This window comes from Lepidochelys kempii, chromosome 1 (assembly GCF_965140265.1).
Source record: "Lepidochelys kempii isolate rLepKem1 chromosome 1, rLepKem1.hap2, whole genome shotgun sequence".
NCBI lineage: Eukaryota > Metazoa > Chordata > Testudines > Cheloniidae > Lepidochelys > Lepidochelys kempii.
The window spans coordinates 276,451,028-276,471,516 of record NC_133256.1 but is presented as its reverse complement, the minus strand read 5'-3'; the positions used below and the strand labels follow the sequence as shown (position 1 = coordinate 276,471,516).

The 20,489-nt window shown below is 42.4% G+C and overlaps 1 protein-coding gene across 5 annotated transcripts in view; it reads left to right on the top strand.

The window, feature by feature from the left end:
* The first annotated feature begins 4,966 nt into the window (after nt 1–4,966).
* TMTC2 (transmembrane O-mannosyltransferase targeting cadherins 2) overlaps nt 4,967–20,489 on the top strand; it is a 379,331-nt gene continuing 363,808 nt past the window's right edge. For all 5 annotated transcript variants that reach the window (XR_012156727.1, XM_073327618.1, XM_073327617.1 and 2 more), the window contains exon 1: nt 4,967–5,519. Coding sequence is in view for 4 of the 5 variants with exons in the window: in XM_073327618.1 (XP_073183719.1) it covers nt 5,437–5,519 (83 nt within the window). In the remaining variant the exon portion in view is untranslated. The remainder of the gene's footprint in view (nt 5,520–20,489) is intronic.

The window sequence follows — 20,489 nt, the reverse complement described above, 5'->3', positions numbered from 1 at the left end:
TCCCATTGGTCAGTTTAGGTAGCTGTGCACCTAGTGTGCTTTTGTGGATCCCATTCTTAGGTGCCTATCTCTCCCCAGTCATTATATATGGAATTTAAACATCTAACTCGACTTTGTGGATCAGTGTTCCTGTGATTTTCTGGGTGCCTGAAAGTTAGGCACTGTGACACTCAGCATTGCAACCCAAGTCCCTTTGTGAATCCCAGCCTAAGTCCCTATTTTTCAGTAAAATAGCTAATTATTTTTCTTCATAGCTGTTAGGAGCTAACACTTTTAGATGATAGATTGATCATCTAATTTATCTATCTCTAAAGACGTAGAAATCTGCCTTTACCATCCTTGGTTCTTACCAGAGAGGGCAGAGTGAAGCTGCATGATTGCGTGTAATTACATTATCTAAAGCTAAAAATGTTTTTTCTCTCTTTTCCTCCATGAATGTATCAATTCTGCAGCAATACTCTAGCTCCACTGACTGATCTAAAGTAGGAATTGGTGTCTCCTGGAAATATGCTTCCTATAAAAGTTACTCTATTGAAATCCTTGCTGAATCTCTTTCTGTTATTAATATAAGTTCATTACATGTTTTGTTCATATAGATGGCAATTTACACTGTCCTTTTTCTTAGATTTCCACTAGATTTTACTAGTTGTGAAATGGATTTATGGTTGTGAAATGGATTTGCTTTTCTTAATATTAATTTTATTATTACTATTACAGAATGATTAAAAGAAGAAAGACGATGCTGATTCCCTTGAGAAGGAATGGGATCCTATCAACATGTCAGGAAGCCACATGCTAACACATGTCCCTTCCCCCCCTCCCCAAATAAAGTCCATAAAATTAAGCAGCTCTTTATCTGTGAACCCGAGTGATTTTGAGAAAGGCATTTAGTTAAAACTGTCTTCCACACTCCATCTTCTTCTGTAGGTAAATTAAGGGCCAGATTGTGAACCTGTTACTCACCTCAATAAACAATTTCTGACATAAGTAATTCCATTGATGTTAATGCAATTGCTTGTGAAGTGTTCACAGTCTGGTCCTAGATTTTAATTATAATTAGTTTAGCAGTCTCTCATCTTACTTGATCTAGCTAATTTGTATAGTGTTGTAATTTTTCAGTATATTCACTCCCCAGTTAGCAAATCAAGAGGGAAAAAAGATATTTTATAAATCCCCAAAATGATTAATTCCATTGTGTGAAATGTAAAGAGATTTTTAGAACGATTACTCAAAACATAACCAATAAGTGGTTTATTTGATTTGGACCACAACTGACCAGAAATACAAATCTATTTCTTTATCAATGGATGGAGCGGCTGAAAGGGGAGTTGTGAAGGTTGGGAAGATGTACTACTTATTTGCACATTTGAGACTCAAATTTCAGACATGTTTGTACCCGAATACTTGGATGCTAATATCTAAACTGTATTCTTAAATTTATTTGGGTTATTGCTGATTATGCACTATATGTATCTTATGACTTTAAAAACAAACTTTGTATGCGTGGATAAACTAAGCATTATGCCCAGATGTACAGACACTCTTTTCTTAACCTGTATATAATTTTTTAATATTAGCTTTAATGAGAGAGAATTACAAGAACATTAACTGATTTACTGACAGTGTTCCAAACTTCCCAGTACACTCCTTCATTTAAGTATTCCAATTAATTTGGTTACTTTTTTTAGAACAATCTATTTATCATTGATGTTAAACAGCAATAACACAGCTGAGTGGTACTTTTGACTTGTACTATATTTTACACTTTGAGCTCACTAAGGCATAGCATTGCAAACTACGTGTTGTTCAGAATTATGCATATGTTGCAACACCTACTTGTCTGTGCGTGGCTGTAACAACTGATAAAATACAGCTATAGACACATTTTGACAATATTTGTATTGCCATTTAATACTTCAACTGTTCCATTAAATGCAAAATCATTAGAAGCTTTTCAGGGCTCAGTCTTTCTATTCTTCCTCTATGGCAAAGGAGTTGGCACAAATATTTTCTGAAAGCCATTGCTCAGCATGGTGTGTAGACTCTGAAGTGTCTATTCAAATCTATCTTTGGTTTTATACCACGCTCATCACCATGGTATCAAAGTCAGTGACCGAATAACCAAATCTGTCACTGTGACAGGCATGTGCTTTTCTTCATGCTGTGCCCCAGCTTTACCTTCAAGGCATGGCTTAGGTGAAATATATTGAAACACAATGGCTCAGAGTCCTTTTACATTTTATTGGAAGAAAAGATTTCCATGTTGGTGCTAAAGCTGTTAAATTAATTGTGCTCAACTCATAGAAATGTGCCTACTAAACTATACAATAGAGTATTTTTTAGGTTGAATAACTCAAGTCATCTTCACAATTACTGTTGTTAATATGTGTTGTTACAACCTTCTTCTTCTCTTCCCCATGATAGTAGAATCTGTGACAATGTGAATTTCTTGGAAAAAAAAGTTATCTTGGAAGTGGCTGCTTGGTGTCGGAAGGGAATTCCTAAATTACCTTGCCAGATACCTTGTGATTATCACATGTCATATAGTAAGCCTACTGTGAGTCAGTATGAATTATCTGACATTTCCTGATCATATGGTAAAATATATCACAATATAATTAATAACACCAGTGCAGTTACTATTTTTAACCAACTGAGCAACAGAAGCAACTCTCTTAGCACTCTATCCACCCTGTTATTTCTCTTCCCCAGGGTTATTTCCTGAGTTAGGCAAAGAGCCTATGTCTCCAAGTAGGGTCTTGTGGATCCCTGTAGCAAAGTCACTGCACTGGCTACTTCATCTGCTGGGCCACATCATTTTCTTGTGTGTGGAATCCTGTTGCTGACATGACATGTAAAGGTTCAGGTGTCATACATGTTCAGCTGTGTGATCGTGTAAACCACATTTCACCCAGCTAAGAAAACTCTTTACAATGGTCCTTCTCCTTTATTGGTACAATGGTGCATTGGAAAACCAAAATGTCTTCCAGTTGCACAGAGAAGGGGTGAGGTAATATCTTTTATTGAATCAACTTCTGTGAGAGAGATAAGCTTTAGAGCTACACAAGACCTGAAGAAGAGCTCTGTGTAGCTCCAAAGTTTGTCTCTCTCACCAACAGAAGTTGGTTCAATAAAAGATATCAGAGGGGTAGCCGTGTTAGTCTGTATCCACAAAAACAATGAGGAGCTGAAGAAGTGGTTTTTAAACCCACAAAAGCTTATGCCCAAATAAAACTGTTAGTCTTTAAGGTGCCACCAGACTCCTCATTGTTTCAATAAAAGATAGTACCTCACCCACCTTGTTTCTTAATACCCTAGGACCCACACAGCTACTGCACTACATTCCAGTTGCACAGGCACTTTGCACCCTTGTAAGTGCAGTCTACTCCTGCTAATGATGGGGTGAAGCCTATAAAGCCTCAGTGGGGAACTGTGCACCTTCAGGAGAGTAAGGACAGCTGCTGCTTGCCCCTCATGCAGTCCACTCAAAGGTAGGGGGCTTTTTATGCTCCCTCTGCCACTGAATTATCCGGGCTGTGGCTTTAGTGGTAACTCAAAAATTAGAGATCAACCTCAGCTAAACTTTGTCCCCAGGCTTGGTTGTTCCTAAGGTTTCCTTGCAGGACCTCCTCTCTTCCAGCCAGTAGTTCCCCCCTGCTGCTTTGGGGGAAAAACCCCAGCCATTCATATATCCTTCCTGGATGGAGTTGACAAAGATGTTTCTGCTGCTATGGCCCAACAGTCATTACCTTCTCTTTTATGCGGTTTTTGGGGGGATGGCTCACCAGAGGAGCTGGGTCTGAACTCAAATCATCTTGTTACAGAGACATACTATGTAGAGCTGACCAGGATTGTCTGGGCAGCGATATAAAATAGGTTCCCAGCTGATTTTTGGAGGCAAGGTTCTTTCTGGCAGCTGAGCATGTGAGATCTAGGCGCTGTACTCGGAGCGGCAGTCGGACTGCTAACCCCCGATAACTCCCAGGAGTGGGTTCAGTAAGGCCCCCTCAACGCTTTAATGTGCTGTACAGCCCGCGCCACACCCTCACGCCTGCAACCACTGCTCCCGGTCATGCCGGTCATTGTGTTTGTGACACACAGCGGCAGGCTTCACAAGAGCACCTCAAGCACTGCCCCGAGAGAGGTCTTAATGGACTCAATCCACCGCGAGGCCGGAGAGAACGGCGTGAAATAGCAATGGCTGGGGGGGGGGGGAGGAACTTGTTCAAAACTCCCCAACGTATTGCATCCGGCGGGAGGTGCGGCTTCCCACGCCTCACGGACGGCACGGTGCGCCACTTCGTGGAAACCGTTCAGAAACGCACTGAAACGGGGGAATCGGTGTAAAACGGAGGCAGGGGTAGCAAACCCTTGGCGGACCCGCACCCTTTCCCTGGCGCCGTGCCCCCCTGCCCTGGGCACGATCGAAGAGCGTTGCAGAGCCTGGCTTCCCCCCGCCGGGCTCCCAGCACAGCTCCTGTCGGATTTCCACTCCCGCCGCCGCCGCCCTCCACACGTGCGCGCCGCGTTCCGGCTTCCCGGCGCGCCGCCTGCGGGGCGACTTGCCCCAGGGCCGCAATCGTTCTGCAGTGTTACCGGCGGGCAGCCCCGGCCGCTCAGCGTTTTCCTGCGCGCCGCGCAACCGCGACCCCAGGCTCCTGGGGGCACCCCAGACACCCAAGTCAGGCAGGTGAAAGCTAAAGGGTCCCCCCCTCCCTCCGCAACGGCCCCGGCTCGCTTCCTCGTGTTGAATTTCCAGCTTATTGATGCCGCTGGGGAGGGGAGGAGTTGTGGCAGCCTCTCGCCGGGGCGCTCTGCCAGCCGCGCCCGCGCTCTGCCAGCGGCTCTCAGCGTGCAACCCAAGGGGCCGGGGGGGCGGGGGTGCAGACGGGGCGGGGCCGGCGCGGGCGGGGAGAGGAGAGGAGAGGGGCGGGGCGGAGGAGGGGGCGCGCACGCGCGCTGGGAGCTCGGGGTGAGCCCCACGCGGGCGCTCGCGGAGCCTCGGCAGCGGCGCTCGCAGTTCAGCAGCGAGCGGGGGCTTTGGCTGGAGCCAATGAAGAGTGACTGAGCTGCGCCCGGGTTGGAGGCACCGGCACCCCGGGCGGCGGGCGGCGGAAGAGCAGCGGCTGCTCCGGCTCCCTCTCCCCGGCGCTCCCCGAGCTGCTATGGGTTAAGGGGAGAAGCGGAGAGCGGCGAACAATAAACCGGCTGCCGCCGGTGCGGAGCGCGGCTGCTGCCCGAGGGCGTGGAGGAGAAGGAGGAGGAGGAGGATGCGGGACGCGCCGAGCTGAGCCCGGAGCCGAGAAGTGGCCGGAGCCGGGCGGGGAGAAGGAAGAAGTGAGGCGAGCGAGGGGAAGGGGGCGGGTGGATGCTTTTTGCCGCTGCCCCGGTGCTGGAGCGGCGGCGGCGGCGTAAGGGGAAGGAGGCGGAGGAGAGATGATCGCAGAGTTGGTGAGCGGCGCCCTGGGGCTCGTCCTGTATCTCAACACCCTGGGGGCGGATTTCTGCTACGATGACAGGTAGGTGGTGCCGGCGGGAGCCGTGCAGCCAGCCTGCGCTGGGAGCCCTAGGGGAGCGCGGGGGGGTCTGGGAACAACTTGGGCAGGAGCCGCCGCCGGCTGAGAGAAGAGCCCCCCGCCCCCCGGGGCTCAGCGCTGGCGGAGCCCCCTCTACTCCGAGCGCCTTCCGCAGGCGCGAACCCTCCTCCCCGGCTCCTGGCCGGGCTCCCTGAGTGGGGGCCGGGGCGGCGCGCGGTGGGGGACGCGCTCACCTGTTGACGGAAGGGTTAGGCAGAGCCTTAGTCTGCGGTATCTTAAATGCGCCCCTCGCCGCTGCTTTGCCTAGCTAGCATTGTTCGGTGCCTGCCAGAGCTCAGCCCTCTAATGCCCAAGCTGCCCCGCTGTCAGGACTCGTGTAGATCAAGTTTGTTTATTCTAAACAGGGAATTAAACAGCTGCGAGAAGAGAGAACGGAAAAGCGGTGCGGGTGGGGGGGGGGGGGGCAAGACGAGCTGCTGTATGTCCTAACAAACCTCTTCTTTCTCTGCAATCCCCCCTTCCCGCCCCCTCCACTGTTTGCAAGCGCTTAAGTTTTGGGGAAAACGAACATCTCTGCTCGGTGGGCGTTGAGTGCATGAACGTTGTGTGTGTATCTCCACTTCTCGTGTTTGTGTATGTAACTTAGTATAACAAAAAACCCGTTAAACGATGTAACGTCTGGGTTGGGAAGGAAGATTCGCCCCCCGTAACAGATCCCTTCCCTCCACTGATTCCGTGACTGTCTGATTTCCGAAGCATTTGACAGTTCTCTCTTTCTCTCTGGCACACACACAGACTATAGTAGCAGAATAGAGATTTCTGCTTTAACTTTGCACTGTACTTATTGCAAGTGCATACTGCGTGTGTGTATGCAGTGCCCGCTGAAGATCGGATGAGCAGCGCTTCTAAACGCATTTAGTTTTAATTTTAATTTTGCAGCTTTAGTTTGTGTGTTCAACATTTCTTTATGCTAATTAGCAAAGATGAAGTCCCTGGGGCTTGAAGTTGTCTTTTGCATTCGAGTTAGTTTGGGCAGCTAATGAGACCTGAACTGTGTTGTCAAAGAAACTGCATCGATTGCTGGAAAATGTCACGGTTTTACTGGTGTCTCTACCTATTTCTTTCCTAAATGTACTTGTGTTTAGAAACTGATGAAAAGCTCCATTAGCAATTAGGGAACATTCCAATTTGTGCCTTTTCCGGTCACTTAATCTGATTACAATTAAAACAGATGCATAATTAAAATATATTAGGGAGAACAGCACGCCTGGCTAAACTTATTAACCATCCTGGGGTGTTTCATGCTACATTGAAATTGAACCATCCAAAAAGTGAGCATAGATTTACTTTGACAGCTTTTCATCAGCCTCTCTCTGCTTTGGAAAGTGAATTAATCCTCTGGGTTAGGGTGAGTTGGTGATTGGGATTTGGCAGAGTGGCTTTATGTGGAAGCCATGCTGCTTGAATCCTCCTATCTACTAGTAACTGGCCACCACAGTATGTCCTTGTCCTAGACCTAATCAAACTTAAAAAATGAATATATGTGTATATAACTTATAGGTCAGCGATTCGTATTTCATATGCACATTGACTGGCAAAAACATTTCTAGCTAGAGTCTATGGGTATTAACCTTTTGGAGCTTTTATTTAGCTAAAGTGTGTGAGGGGCAAGATTGAGAGTGGGAAATGACTAAGGCAGAGCTATTGCTAGATAACTTGTTCCAAACTTTCAGGGACATTAATGGGAAGGGAAAGGATCAGTTATGGCTTTGATTAGTCCATTGCCTTGGGAAATAGTCTCTGTACTGGAGTCAATTAATTACTGAACTTGGAATGTTCTTCCATTCTCTTACACAGTATAAGAGTGCACCTGCCATAGTTAAGGTCTACCACGCTTTCCAGAATAAACCCCCTTTTTTGAGGGTTCCTACTATTATACTGAAACTGAATGCCAAATTTCAATTGTTATCCAGCATCTTAGCCCTGGAACAGTTTACAGTTTCAGACTGTAACCATTCAAACTTTAATCCTTAAAGTCAATTACATGTATTTGAAGAAGTTCTGTGAGGTAGTTAAAATATTCTAGTTTGTCAGCCCTCCAGTTTTGTATAGTGATTCTTGTTTGTTTTAATATGCCTTTTAAAAACCACGCAGAAGAAAAATCTACTTTTATTCTGAAATGTAAGGTCTGATTTAGCTCAATCGAAAGTGGGGAATTTTTTTCACACACTGACAGTATCTGAACCCATCCTGTTACACTTAAGAACTGTAGGAATTTTGGAACATTTATGTGAACTTTAGTATGTATTGCAAAACTGGGTTGTTTAAGGATGTGGTATAAACTTTTGTTTCCACTGGCCAGTCCAAATTAGCTAAGATTGCAGTGTCATTTGAAATACTACTTAGCATTATTGATGTAGCGGTCAAGGTCTCTCGATCCTACCATAATTGTGCTTTAATACCATTAGAATAGGGGTTCTCAAACTGGGGGTCGGGATCCCTGAGGGGGTTGTGAGGTTATTACATGGGGGGTCATGAGCTGTCAGCCTTCACCCCAAACCCCGCTTTGCTTCCTGCATTTATAATGGTGTTAAAAATATAAAAAAGTATTTTTAATGTAGAAGGGGGGGATTGCATTTAGAGGCTTGCTGTGTGAAAGGGGTAACCAGTACAAAAGTTTGAGAACCACTGCATTAGAAAATATTAGTAATGTTTAATTGCAGGCCATCTCTGAAAGAATGGAAAAGATAATCACATGGTATCCTCTTAACATAAATCTCACACTGTTTAAATTAAATTCTAAAATACGGATTTGTTTATGTCTTTGGCTTTTAAATAAATTAAACACTTCTAGTAGTTGTAACTAAAATATAGCAATTCACTAGGGTTCACTGAACTCCAATTAATGACAGTTCTGTACAGTAGGTCATCTAATTAGCACATTTTCAACTACCTCACTGAAAGGGACAGGAAAAACAAATATTGCAAGATAGTAATAGCTTTTCCTAGCTCACGTGTTTAAAAATGGGATTCTCAGACCTAAAATGTTCTTTTAACTGTAATCGCAGAATGGCACTGCCCTACAGGACCTTTCTTGAAAAGTAACACTAGATAAGGAGGTCAGTGTTGGAACTGCAGGACACAGCACCCCATGTGGGAGATGGATCATGCTTCTAACTTTAAGTGAATCAAGATTGTACATTTAAGCTTGGAAACTGTAATGTTTGTTTCAGGAGGGCATCATGTTACCTTAACTTTTTCTATTTCCTTTTCCACTACTTTGAAATTATATCAGAATCTGTTCTTTATATATATAATGACCAAGCTTACTATATAAAGGGTGTCTGTAATTGCTTTCTGTATTTTTTTTAAGTAGGTTGGCTACGATTAAGTGGCATCGTAAAAACTTCTTATAGCAAAATCAATTTCCCTATGGTAAAACTTAATATTTTAGAGGCTTCATGGCACCATACCGAAAACTGTGCATGATGGGGATATAACAAACTTACCTCGTCTAAGCTTGATTGTTTTATATCAAAGGGCTCAATATTTCTGTTTTTCTCCCCTCTCACCCCATTCATCCAGTTAAATTGAAATGGAATGAATTTAAAGTCTTTGGTTAAGAAATAGAATAAGAAAATGTGTACATCCCTTCCTTGTAATCGTAAATTCATATAATTTACGTGAAGTGTACTTGAAAGCTTGACTTGTCTGTGGAATATTAATAAGGAGAATGAACGCCTGTTGATTTTTTTATGGTTCAGACTGGGTATTGAAAACTTTGACTGAAGTAGTGGCAACTAAACCAAAATGCAGTATAATGGAGGGAGTCCCCCCTGTTTTTCTGTTCCCCTCTAATCCCAGAAAATTCAAATGATGCATGCAGAATTTACAAAAGCATGTTTCTTTTCCTCCCCTCTGCTGTAATTTTCCTAAAGGGTCTTGATGGTTCTAAATTGCATGCTAAGATCATGTGGAAAGACTCCCTCTCTTCATCTAGAAATAAGGTAAATATTTTTCCCAATTGTCTTCCGTTTTGGCCAGTTGATCATTGGGAGATAGGAAGAAAATTATACGAAAGAACAAGTTGAATGGGGAGTACAATACTTAATTTTTTTGTAATACCACATTGAGCTGACATTGCTGGTTAACACAGGGTTTAGCTGAGAAAAATCAGTTGGAACTGATACAGCCGTATTGGGGGAATGTAATTTCCGTGACTGGGCTGTGTTGAAGATTTCCTTGTGGTTTTGTTGCCATGTGTTAAATCCAATTTCTTGCCAGATTAAGGGGGCTAATTTCCAGTCATGTACATTAAATTCTCATTCACGGTAATGAGAATTGCACTTATATGTACCAGTATGACAGGAAAGATGTCTACTGCTGTGATTAGACTAACACAGTTGCTTTTGCTTGCCCACTTGTGCTTGACTTTAAATTGCAGTTTTTGTTTAACTGGCTATTGGGTGCTTTGTTGTGATGGTGTAGTCCTTGGTGTAACTTATGCTAGGTCACTGTAAGTGTACAACTGGGGTGTGCAAGATTTAGTGCTTCTGTTACCTGAGATCGTACATATCTACAGTGACCATCTCAATAACAACTCCTCCATTGAAGTTTTTGCTCTTCTACTAAGTATTTGAAGAAAGGCTCATTTTAAGGATAGTATTAGTATGATCTTTTGACCTTAAGTGATTAGATAATTCTGTAGACCATTCATAAAACTGATGCATTTGAAAATACCTAGTTTTTTTAAAACAGATGTCCTTTGTGTAGATAGATGGAATTCTGTTGTTCACCCTTACTTTCAGTAATTATCGTAGACAAATGTAGACTGCATGCTATCCCCAAGTTTTACAATCTTGATTCGTAAATCAAGAAGTTAAAGTGAATTACATGACAGGAAATTCTTTGTGAGGTAGCCTTTTTATGAACTAATCGCTTGGGGAAAACAGCCATTTATATGAATGATAGAAGGTATGTTTCCTACCTTTATTGCGTAGGAGGTTTATTCAATCAAATAAAATACAATAGACCAACTTTTTAGTTTATGCTCTATTCTGTTTAGTAAGCACAAATTGAACTGCCATGCTGATGGGAAATGATTTCAAACAGCTCTCTTCTATAGTTTTGGCTTAATGCTCCAACCTGTGTCAAGTCTTAGTACACATTTAAGATATTTATTATCCAAAACTATTGCTCAAAGTAAAATTAAGCTGAATCCATACGCTATTGCACTGTATCTCTGTTGGGCCTGCCACATGAGATTTAATCTAGCAAGTGACCCAAATACATGTGCTGGAAGAGCAACTATAAGTACATTGGGGAAAACTGCTTGCCATCTGTCTCTTAGTTGATCTTTATGTATATTTGATTATTAATTTACATTTATGATGTTTAGAGTCCTTTGTCTTGTCATCTACACTTAATTTTTCAGTTCGAATGCACTCTCCTGGAAGCACTGACGTTCCTGCTGTTATAATAGTCAAATGGGTGCAAACTGTCAGATTGCAACAGTGGGATTAAGACGGGGAAGTCCTAACTCTCTCTCTCTTTTTTTTTTTTTTTTCCCTCCCTGCAGCTCGGCATGCTAAATGTGCTTATTCAAAATGGTCATGATGATAGCAGTTATTTGAAGCTGTGGCCTTTAACGCATTGATAGAGGAGAATGTACTCCAGAACAGATGCCTGCATAATCTCAGCTAAGGAGACTAACCATTTTCAAGTGGTATAATTAAAAGCAACCAAGCAAACAAAATACCTGATCATGAAGCCTGATGAATCTATTGCATTGACATTTCTCATATTATTCCGTTTTCCAATGCTAACACACGATGGCGCCCACTGTAATACTTCTTGTTTGTTTGTTTTTCAACCATTACACATTGAATGAGTCAGCTTTTGTTGCTTAATCAATCTAGATATTCTTCATCCAGAAGAATGACATTTGTGACTCTTTAGTAGGGATGCCATGGTACAGACTCAGAAAGTCAATTACTGTTTGGCATTCCTATACATCACAATATAAGATGAGAACCTGAAAGTTTTCCATGAATGTACAGCAGTTGTGTAAAGCATGAATCCTGTCCTCCTCTAATATCTAGTCCATGGTGCTGCTTGTTTCTGGATTTGAGAAGACTCTGTATTGGGGTCATTGGCTAGTTACCTGGATCACTTGATTATTACCTGTTCTGTTCATTCCTTCTGAAGCACCTGGCATTGGTCACTGTTGGAAGGCAGGATTCTGAGCTAGGATGGAGTGATGCAGTATGGCCATTCTTATGTTCGTACTTCATCTTTGGGAAGCTCATCCCGCTCATGATAGAGTTCCAAATTGAAGTGCTTTATGGAATATTAACATCATGTTAGCTTGCCAGAGTGGAAGTCATTCATAAGGCTCAGAAATCTCCTCTATTTCTTGAACATCTGATATATCTGTAAGAAAGGAGTGATAATTTAGAACTACCAGTGCCACTTCCCCTTCCCTACCTTTCTCTTTTATTCCTCTTCTAACTTTGAGGTCTATGAGATTGCTTGTGGAGCAAGATTTGTTATGGATTCATGGAATCATGCCTCTAGCTTACATGTGCTTGCTGCTGAAGCTCTAGGTTCAGTCCTCTTGGTAATCTGTAGTAGAGATTGTTACAAACATACAATCAAACTTCAGGTAGCAGGCAAAATAATTTTGAACACCGAGGAAGTTCTTTCACTTGTTTAATTCGCTTAAAGCATGCTGACACCCATTAAAAGTCAAATCCCTTCTTTGGCAGCATGGTCAATGAGTTTGTTAGCTTTACATTTCCTCCATTATATTGTTTTACAGATTTGTCTGAAATTTTATCCTTTAAAAAATAAAAAAGTACCCATTTATTTATTTACTTTTCATTTTGAGTTTCCCCCAGTATTGTTGACCTAGAATATCTATTTTTATGTGGAGTCTCAAATTTTATATTGGTTGTCCTACATCTTTGGTCATGGATATCCTGGCCTCTAGCATGCTGAAATGGTTTTGGAAGGCGTCTTGATTGTTGATCAATTGCTGGCCTCTATTGCTGGCCTTTGAGGTTTGGCAACCTTTTGAACTGCTTGTGCTCTCTTGACTTGCATCATGAATGGTCACATGTATTCTGCTTATCTGCCTTCAAAGATCTGAGCACGTTCTGCGCACGAGTTGTTTATGCCAACAAGAAACCATGCAGTACTGCAAGGTTTCAGTCTATCTCTAGTAGTTCGGATTCTCAAGTCACATTTGTTTGGACCTTGAGTGGTCCTTTAGGGTTAAAGAAAGGAGTTCATGTTTTCAGTTTTTCATGAATGGATCAGGTGGTATCTATACAGGTTGCAGCATGTTTAACTAAAAATGGTTGAGCTGACAGATGTTATCACTGTGCCTTCTGTTGATGCTTCAGTATGGTTGAGATGCTGTTACACCTATCTGATCTGATGAATGTGTAGCTTGTTAGGAAAAACCAACACTGAGGACTGTAGGGATGGCAAAGAATGGAACAAGCAGACCTAAGTCTCTAAGGATCTCAATATTCTATTACTGCTTTTGGTTTTACAGACTGAGCAAGTCTACACTTAAAATCCAACAAAACTGTTGGGTATTCCTGTTCTTTAATTGTGGCTGCTACTCACTGTATCTGGTACTTACTGCACTCCAGAGTCTCCTGTTACTTTCCAATGAAGAGAGAAGGAAAAGTAGTGAGGAAATTCTGAATTCTAATCCTGGCTCTGACATCTTCCTGTGGCCATGTGCAAATTACTTAGTCTTTTTGTCATAGTTTTTCCATCTGTAACATGGGGCTAATTGGCAGGAGGATAAATCGCCATGCAAATGATGAGTATTTTCTCTTCGTGCTCACTCACCTTCTTTATGGTTATCCCCTTAAATTGTAGTCTCAGTTCTTGCCATTTGTTTGTTGTGTTTTCTGGCATCAAAACTATTTATTTTGACTGAGCTCCATATTTTCAGTTTATTTGCTCTTCAATGGCTTTTCCACAAATGGCGCATATTCTTGCTTTAACACCATTACAAAATCAGTGTAATATCTAAAAACGTGTGTGTATAGTATAATATGAGTACAATAAAATATAGGCGTTTTCCTTGCTGCCCATCTTTAACTTCTTCTCCATAATACCTCAAACATGAGACCTTGTGTTTTGGCGTCTCCCATTTCAGCAGAGAATGAATGAACCTCCCTTTGAAACCAGTCAATGTAGCTCCTTAATTCATCTGTAAGGGTCATTGTTGAGTGACTCAAAGCACTTCCTCCTCCCCAGGAGCTGAGACCATTGCCTCAGGAATGCTTTCAGTCCCAGCTGGTCCAGGAAGCCGAGACTGGCAGGTAATTGAAGCAGGATTTTCCGCATGGCAGTACAAAGCATTGCGACTTCACAACTGATCTGGTCTGTGGGATCCCCTTTTTATTCATAGACCTGTCTAATGGACGAAAGGAAGCTTGAGCTTTTGACCCACAGCCCAAGAGAGAGGAGACAGTTTTGCCTCCAGAACTCAGCGCTACAGGTTTACGAAAGTCCTTTGCTTTCTGAATTTAACAATGTAAATCTTCAGCTAGCTAGTACAGTACTAACTTGGTAAGAGAGCAACAAAAGCACTGAAAACAAGACGGCCATGGTTATAAATTCTGTACTCGTGTCTCTGAGATGTCATCTTCACATAGTGGCTAATTAAGTGCTTACTTCCACGCAGAAGCATTGCTCATTTGTCACTCTCTGAAATAGCACTTAGGCTCTTCCCAATAACTTTCTCAGAATGATACTGATTATTTAGTTTGGCATCAAAAAGTCAGAGTCCATTGTTTGGGATTCTATGTGTGGGCATCGAAAAGCGCTAAGCAATGCTTCTCTTTTTCTGAATATTAAGTGGTATTAAGATGGAGGAATGATTTGATGGGAGAGTGAGGGAGAAAAGACCATTGTAATCAGCAAAATCTTATCTCTTTAAGAGGTAGGGTTTGTTTACACTGCAGATGCTACAGTGGCGCAGACATAGTGTTGTAGTGTAGACACTACAGTGATGGAATGGTTTTTTCCATCCACCCTCTTGAGAAGTGGTAGCTAGGTTGACGGAAGGATTCCATTGACCTAGGGTGTCTATACTGGGGTTTAAGTCACTTTAATTACATCTCTGAGAGATAACAAGTTTGGCATAAGTTTAAGTGTAGACCAAGCCTCAGTATTTGCAACAGGAAAATAAGTAGGGTGACACATGAAAGTAAACAAGGAACTTCGCTTCACATAGGGTTCAACCAAGCCCTGGGAAACCTTGCAGCCTATAGGTATTTGCATAGGTATAAGATAAGCTCATTGTGTGAAGGCTTGTAAGACATATAGGTATTTGCATAGGTATAAGATAGGCCCTAAAAGCGTGAAGGCTTGTAAGACCATAGCTTAGCTAAACTAAACCAGAAACCCAAAAAAGCCTTCTTGTAAGCAGCTAGCCAGGAGGAACCGTAGCTCATAAGATATCATGGTATTGAATGTGGTCATAAACAAGTAAGATTAAACTGCTGACAAGTAACCAGAAGATTCCAGTTGCTATCAGCTTTAGATATATTAAGGTAGGAACATCAACAGATGAGTGACCACAAGGATTCCATGGTAACTAATTGACTTATATGCTAATAAACTTGAGGTAAAAGGTCTAGTAACCTATGGGAGACAAGAACCCCAACATTAGTAGGGTGAGGAAATATAGATAAAGAAAAGGAGCAGAAACCCTACTTAATATACATTAGACATAGTGGATGTCAGTGTTTGAAAAGAATTCCACTCTGTCTGCCTCACTCTCAAATAAGCACTCGGCCTGATCCAGTTCTCATTAGTCAATGGAAAGATTCACATTGACTCTTTCTAATGGAGTCCGGATCAGGTCCATAGTTCTTCCTCCAAAATCTGTGAAAAGGGGATAACAAAGTTGAAGTTGTTTACTGGGAGCTAGGTAATACTTCCTCTGTACCTGTCACTGACTAATGTCCTAACCATTTTTAAACTCTGCTCTGATCTCATCTCTTATTTTAGAACCATTAAATTGTGATGGTGCTGGTTTCCTTTTCCTATCACTAACTTCCAGCATAGTGTCGACTTCAGTTATTATAGCCATTTTAGGTGTGATTCTGCCAAAGTGTACTTAGACTGCCCCCGTCCCTAGGGTCTCTGTTCAAATTATTATGCTGCGATTAAACACCTAACTTGTTTTGTAGTCAAGTGCGTCATAATTTTCATGCATGTATGTGTATTTCTGACAAATTAAGTGTCTTATCTGCAGGTATGGATTTGTTATATTGTTATGAGACAAAACACACATGCCCTGGAAGGGGGAGGTAGAGGTTTGGACCTAAAACCTGGACCAATATTTTCAAAACCGACTAGTGATTTTGGATGCCCAACTTGATAACTTAAGGAGGTCTAATTCCACCCCCACCTGGCAACTCTCATCCTCTGAAAGTCAAGCAGATAAAATCACTAGCTACTTCGGAAAATTTTTGCCTTGGTCTTTTGGAATATGCCTATACAGCAAAGAAAAAGCTGCTGCTGGCCCATGCCAGCTGACTCGGGATATAGGCTGTTTCATTGCTGTGTAGATTTCCGAACTGGAGCCTGGGCTCTGGGACCCTCCTACCTCAGAGTTCTAGAGCCTGAGTCTGGAACTCTCTGCTGCAATGAAACAGCTGGCAGCCAGAGCTCCTTGAGTTCAGGGTTTTCCTTGCTGTGTAGACATACCCCACGTCCTCCCATAGGACTCCAGGGGTATTTATTTTTTGTTTTCGTCTTGTGAGTGCTATCACTTAACTGGTGGCAATAGAAGATCCTTTACCCTGCCTATGGGCTGGCCCCTCAAGGGTGATACCACTGACTCATAAACAACAAACTAGCATGCTAAATAGTACACTGCTGCACAAACACTTGAGGAAAACTGCTTCTTAAAATGCACCACACATATGCCTTCAGTCTGGTCTGCACCATATACACTCCCCTTCTGTCCTGTGTGTACTTGAAGCCTTTTGATGGTATCATAAAACCAAATTGGGCACATGGCATTATACAACATAACAACACTCAAGGGCAGCAACAAGTTAAATTTGTGACTAATTGGCCCTTCTGTTGCAATGGATTTGTGAAATGAATATGTACTTTAAAAGTGCGATTCTACTCTGAAATTGTAGTAAAAATGGCTTAGTGAGGTTATAATTGTTTGTTTCTCAATGCATTTGTATTGGGGTTGTCTCATTGACAATTAAAATCGTTTTCCTAACTGCTGTTCATGCAGTGCTGCAGCAGTGCCACTGTAGTGCTTGTAGTGTAGACATACCCTAACAGACAAACCTCCTAACACTGCTGAAGTTTTAGTCTCACAGATGGAGACACTAAGTGAAAACCTGGTGCCAGTTGAAGTCAGTGGGAATTTTGCTATTGACTTTAATAGGGCCAGGATTTCACCAGTAGCTGTGTGGCCTTGGGCGAGTCCCTGAAAGCAGTGACAGAGCCAGGACTAGATTTCTGGTTACTAGTCCTGTGATTGGTTCACCACTCTGTGCTGTCTTTCAAACACCTTCGCTCCCCCCCCTCAAAAAAACGCCCCACCCCACTTGAAAATTTATTTTCACATACATGATCTGACTTCTAAGATTTGGTCTAGTCTGGAAAATCTTCTATTACAATCTAAGATCCTTGTCATAGATAAACTTCATAAACATTTATTTTTATATTAGGCCCTGATCCTGTCATACGGTGAGAGCGATTGGATTCCTGTGGGGTCTGACTGTGGATCTAATTGCAGGATCAGGGCCTAAATAATTACAGGTGAGTCTTGGTAACATCAGTCTTAATTTAAGTCTCAGTATTTATATACTTGTACAAGAGGGAATTTTTAAAGGTTATATTTTTGGGGAAGAAGGTATTTGTTTCGCAAGTTAACTTTAGTTGCAGTAGGAATTGTGGAAAGTTTTTTTTTTTCATTTAAGCAATTAACTGTTCTTTAACTAAACTTGCTGATCTTTTACAGTATTTAAATTAAAAAAACAAAGAAACCCTGCCCCGCAAATAAACATTAATTCAGATCAAAGACAGTTTTTTTCTAGTAGCCAAATAAATAAATAAACAAAAAATAATCTAAACACTGCTTGGATGCATGTAATGAAATTTGCAAAAAGAACGAATGCTAAGCCAATGCTGAAAAAATTTAATCAGGCAAAATGGTATTTTTATGTGTAGCAGTTAGTTTTTCATAAAAGTTCCATTTATTTATAGCTTATTTGTAACACTGTTGTACCTGAATGCATTTTGTATGTTTTATATGAAAAGGCATAGCAGTATGGGGTACCTCACATCACTGTAAATTATTCCTCCTGTATATCAAAATCATTCAGAACACTAAAACCCCCCACACTTACCATTTTTTAAATTAAAGTGAAATCTTCACTTTGAGAATATTTTAGCTTTTTAGGAGTAAGGTTAAAATAAGGCAAAAGACCAAAGAGAATAAGCTATGATTTTGTTTCATACTCACCCTTTGCTTTAAAAAAAAAAAAAATAATTCCAGAGAGTCAGGTTGGTTCAGTGGATAGAGCAATGTATGTCGAGCCCCAGCCCTATATCTACTATATCTGGCTCTGCCACTGACTGGCTGGGTGACCTTGGACAAATGACTGCATCTCTTGGCTTCTCTTTCCCCTCTCAGCTTTTGTCTGTCTTGTCTTTTTGGACTGTAAACTTTTTGGGGCAGGGATTATTTTAGGCTATGTCTGCTCTTAAAATGCTAAAGCAGCACAGTTGTGTAGACACTTGCTACAGCAGTGGAAGGTGTCACTCTAGTAAATCCACCGCTCAGGGAGATGGTAGCTATGTTGATTGAAGAATTCTTTAAATCTTTTTTCCGAAGGGGTGAGGGGGAGCAATGAGAGGGAGGAAAGAAACAGGGGTGTGGTGGTGGAGCTCCAGAGAGAAGGGCTACAGCAAGCAGGCCCTCGCACAGTGAAGCAGCAGAGAGAACTGGCCGATCGGGGACATCTCAGGACAGGAACCAGGAGGAGCTCTGTGCCAGTGCATTGGGAATAAGGAGTGAGGCGGTCGCTCTGTGTGGCTTTGCAGAGAACAGTAGAAGAGGGCACTGGAGGGGTTTGTTGGGGAAAGTTTACTGGTGCTGAAGACGACTAGGAGCACCCAGGACTCAACTGCCAGATTGGAACTTTGCTCAGGACTCCTGAACTCTGTGTGCAGACACATTGCTCAGTGTCTGCCCTTTCAGACTGTGCTACCATTGGGCTTGTGGAGCCTTGGTTGGGATGCAACCCTGTTTTACTGCTCTCCCCTACATTTCCCCTTGTTGTTTTTCTCCTCTCATATCTCTGTAAATACATATTTCCCTTTCTTACATCCGCTGTGCTTTTCCGGTGGGTGGGTGTTCACTCTGGAGGGTTTGGAACAGGTGCCCCTCGGATTTTTCCAGCTGCATTCCTGTGTGCATCTTATCTTGGCCAGAGCTGTCTGCAGAGCAGACTCTATCTTGGCCAGGAGGGCGCTAAAGTTGCATCTAGTGTAGACCAGTCCTTAATATGTGTATGTACAGTGGATAGACTGGTGTGGTCAAGAGTCTGTAAATGCTAGTGTAATATAAATAATCTCTTTTTGAGTTTTGAGGAAGGGAGTTTAGTGGCAGTTCCTTTCTATTTTTTCCATTCCGGTAGTCAATTTACCCAGATTACCATCACCTTTGGTAGTCCAGCTTAGTATCTCTCTTCAATATGCACCTTCTTGTAGATTCCTATATGTGCAAACATATTGCTGTCAGCTGTTATCAACTCTTAATGTCATTATTTTAGCTTGAGTTGAACCAGTAGGTTTACAGACATTCACTATGGAGTCTGGCATTGCATGGTTATCTAAAGATAGGCTCAAATAGCTGGAACTTCATACCCCACAAATAGAGTTAAAGAACAATAAAAAAGGTTTAAATGTATGAAGGCAACAAGCTGCTTTCTGTCTTCTAGAAATTAAAGGGCCAGTGGCAGGGCTCTTGCTAAAATGAAGAAAATAACCTTCAATTTAGACATACTAATAAAAAAGTAGACATCCCTGGCCAAAAACAATCAATTGGCTGAGGTATGATGTATTTGTAAAAGCAACTATGCAGGAAGCCCTTCACCTTTAGGGGACTGGCAGCTCCTTCCTTTATCTTATCTAAATATTTCAGTCACATTCTTCATATAAGATCCTTTCCAAGTATGCTCTTCTGACTGCAGCTGGTCCTTCCAGCATTCCTGGACAGGATCCTGTGTAAAAGGAGAATAGTATCCCAAACAGACAAACATCTCTTGATTGCTTTGTCTATGCCTAATCTACTAGCTTGTGGTGCTGCTCAGGCAAGTTGCTTTATCTTCTTTGCCTCTTTTCCTTATTTTACAAATGCGGAAAACACCAACCCTGTAGTGCTTTTATCTGGTGTAGGCTATTTACTGGCATTATGACTGCTTAACTTGGAAATGGGTTCAGTTTAGTGTGTGGGTGCTGGTGGCCTGTGAGCAGTGCTTAATTTGTGCCAGGCTTGCCAGGGATGAGCCCCGGCATCTGTAGGCTTGGCGATTCATAGCCCCAGCATCTCTGGGCTCCTGGCCAGCAGCTACCACTCTCCAGCTGCCCAGCCGGTGCTTAATTTGTGCCAGGGCTCAGCTCCCGTACCTCTTTCATTATAAAGTAAGCAATGTCTGTGACGTACATGAGGTCAGACTAGATGATCTGCTGGCCCCTTCTGGCCTTAATCTCTGACTCTAAATGTGTAAGAGAGTCAGTTCATCGCTCAAGAAATGTGAATACGTTGAGGGTCTTCACACTGCAGTAGCTCTCTCAGTGTACGCACTGGGTTAGCTTTTAGGGAGAAAACTTGTCTAAGGAGAATCGGTGAGTAGCACTGTGAGCTTGATATAAATGCCTTGA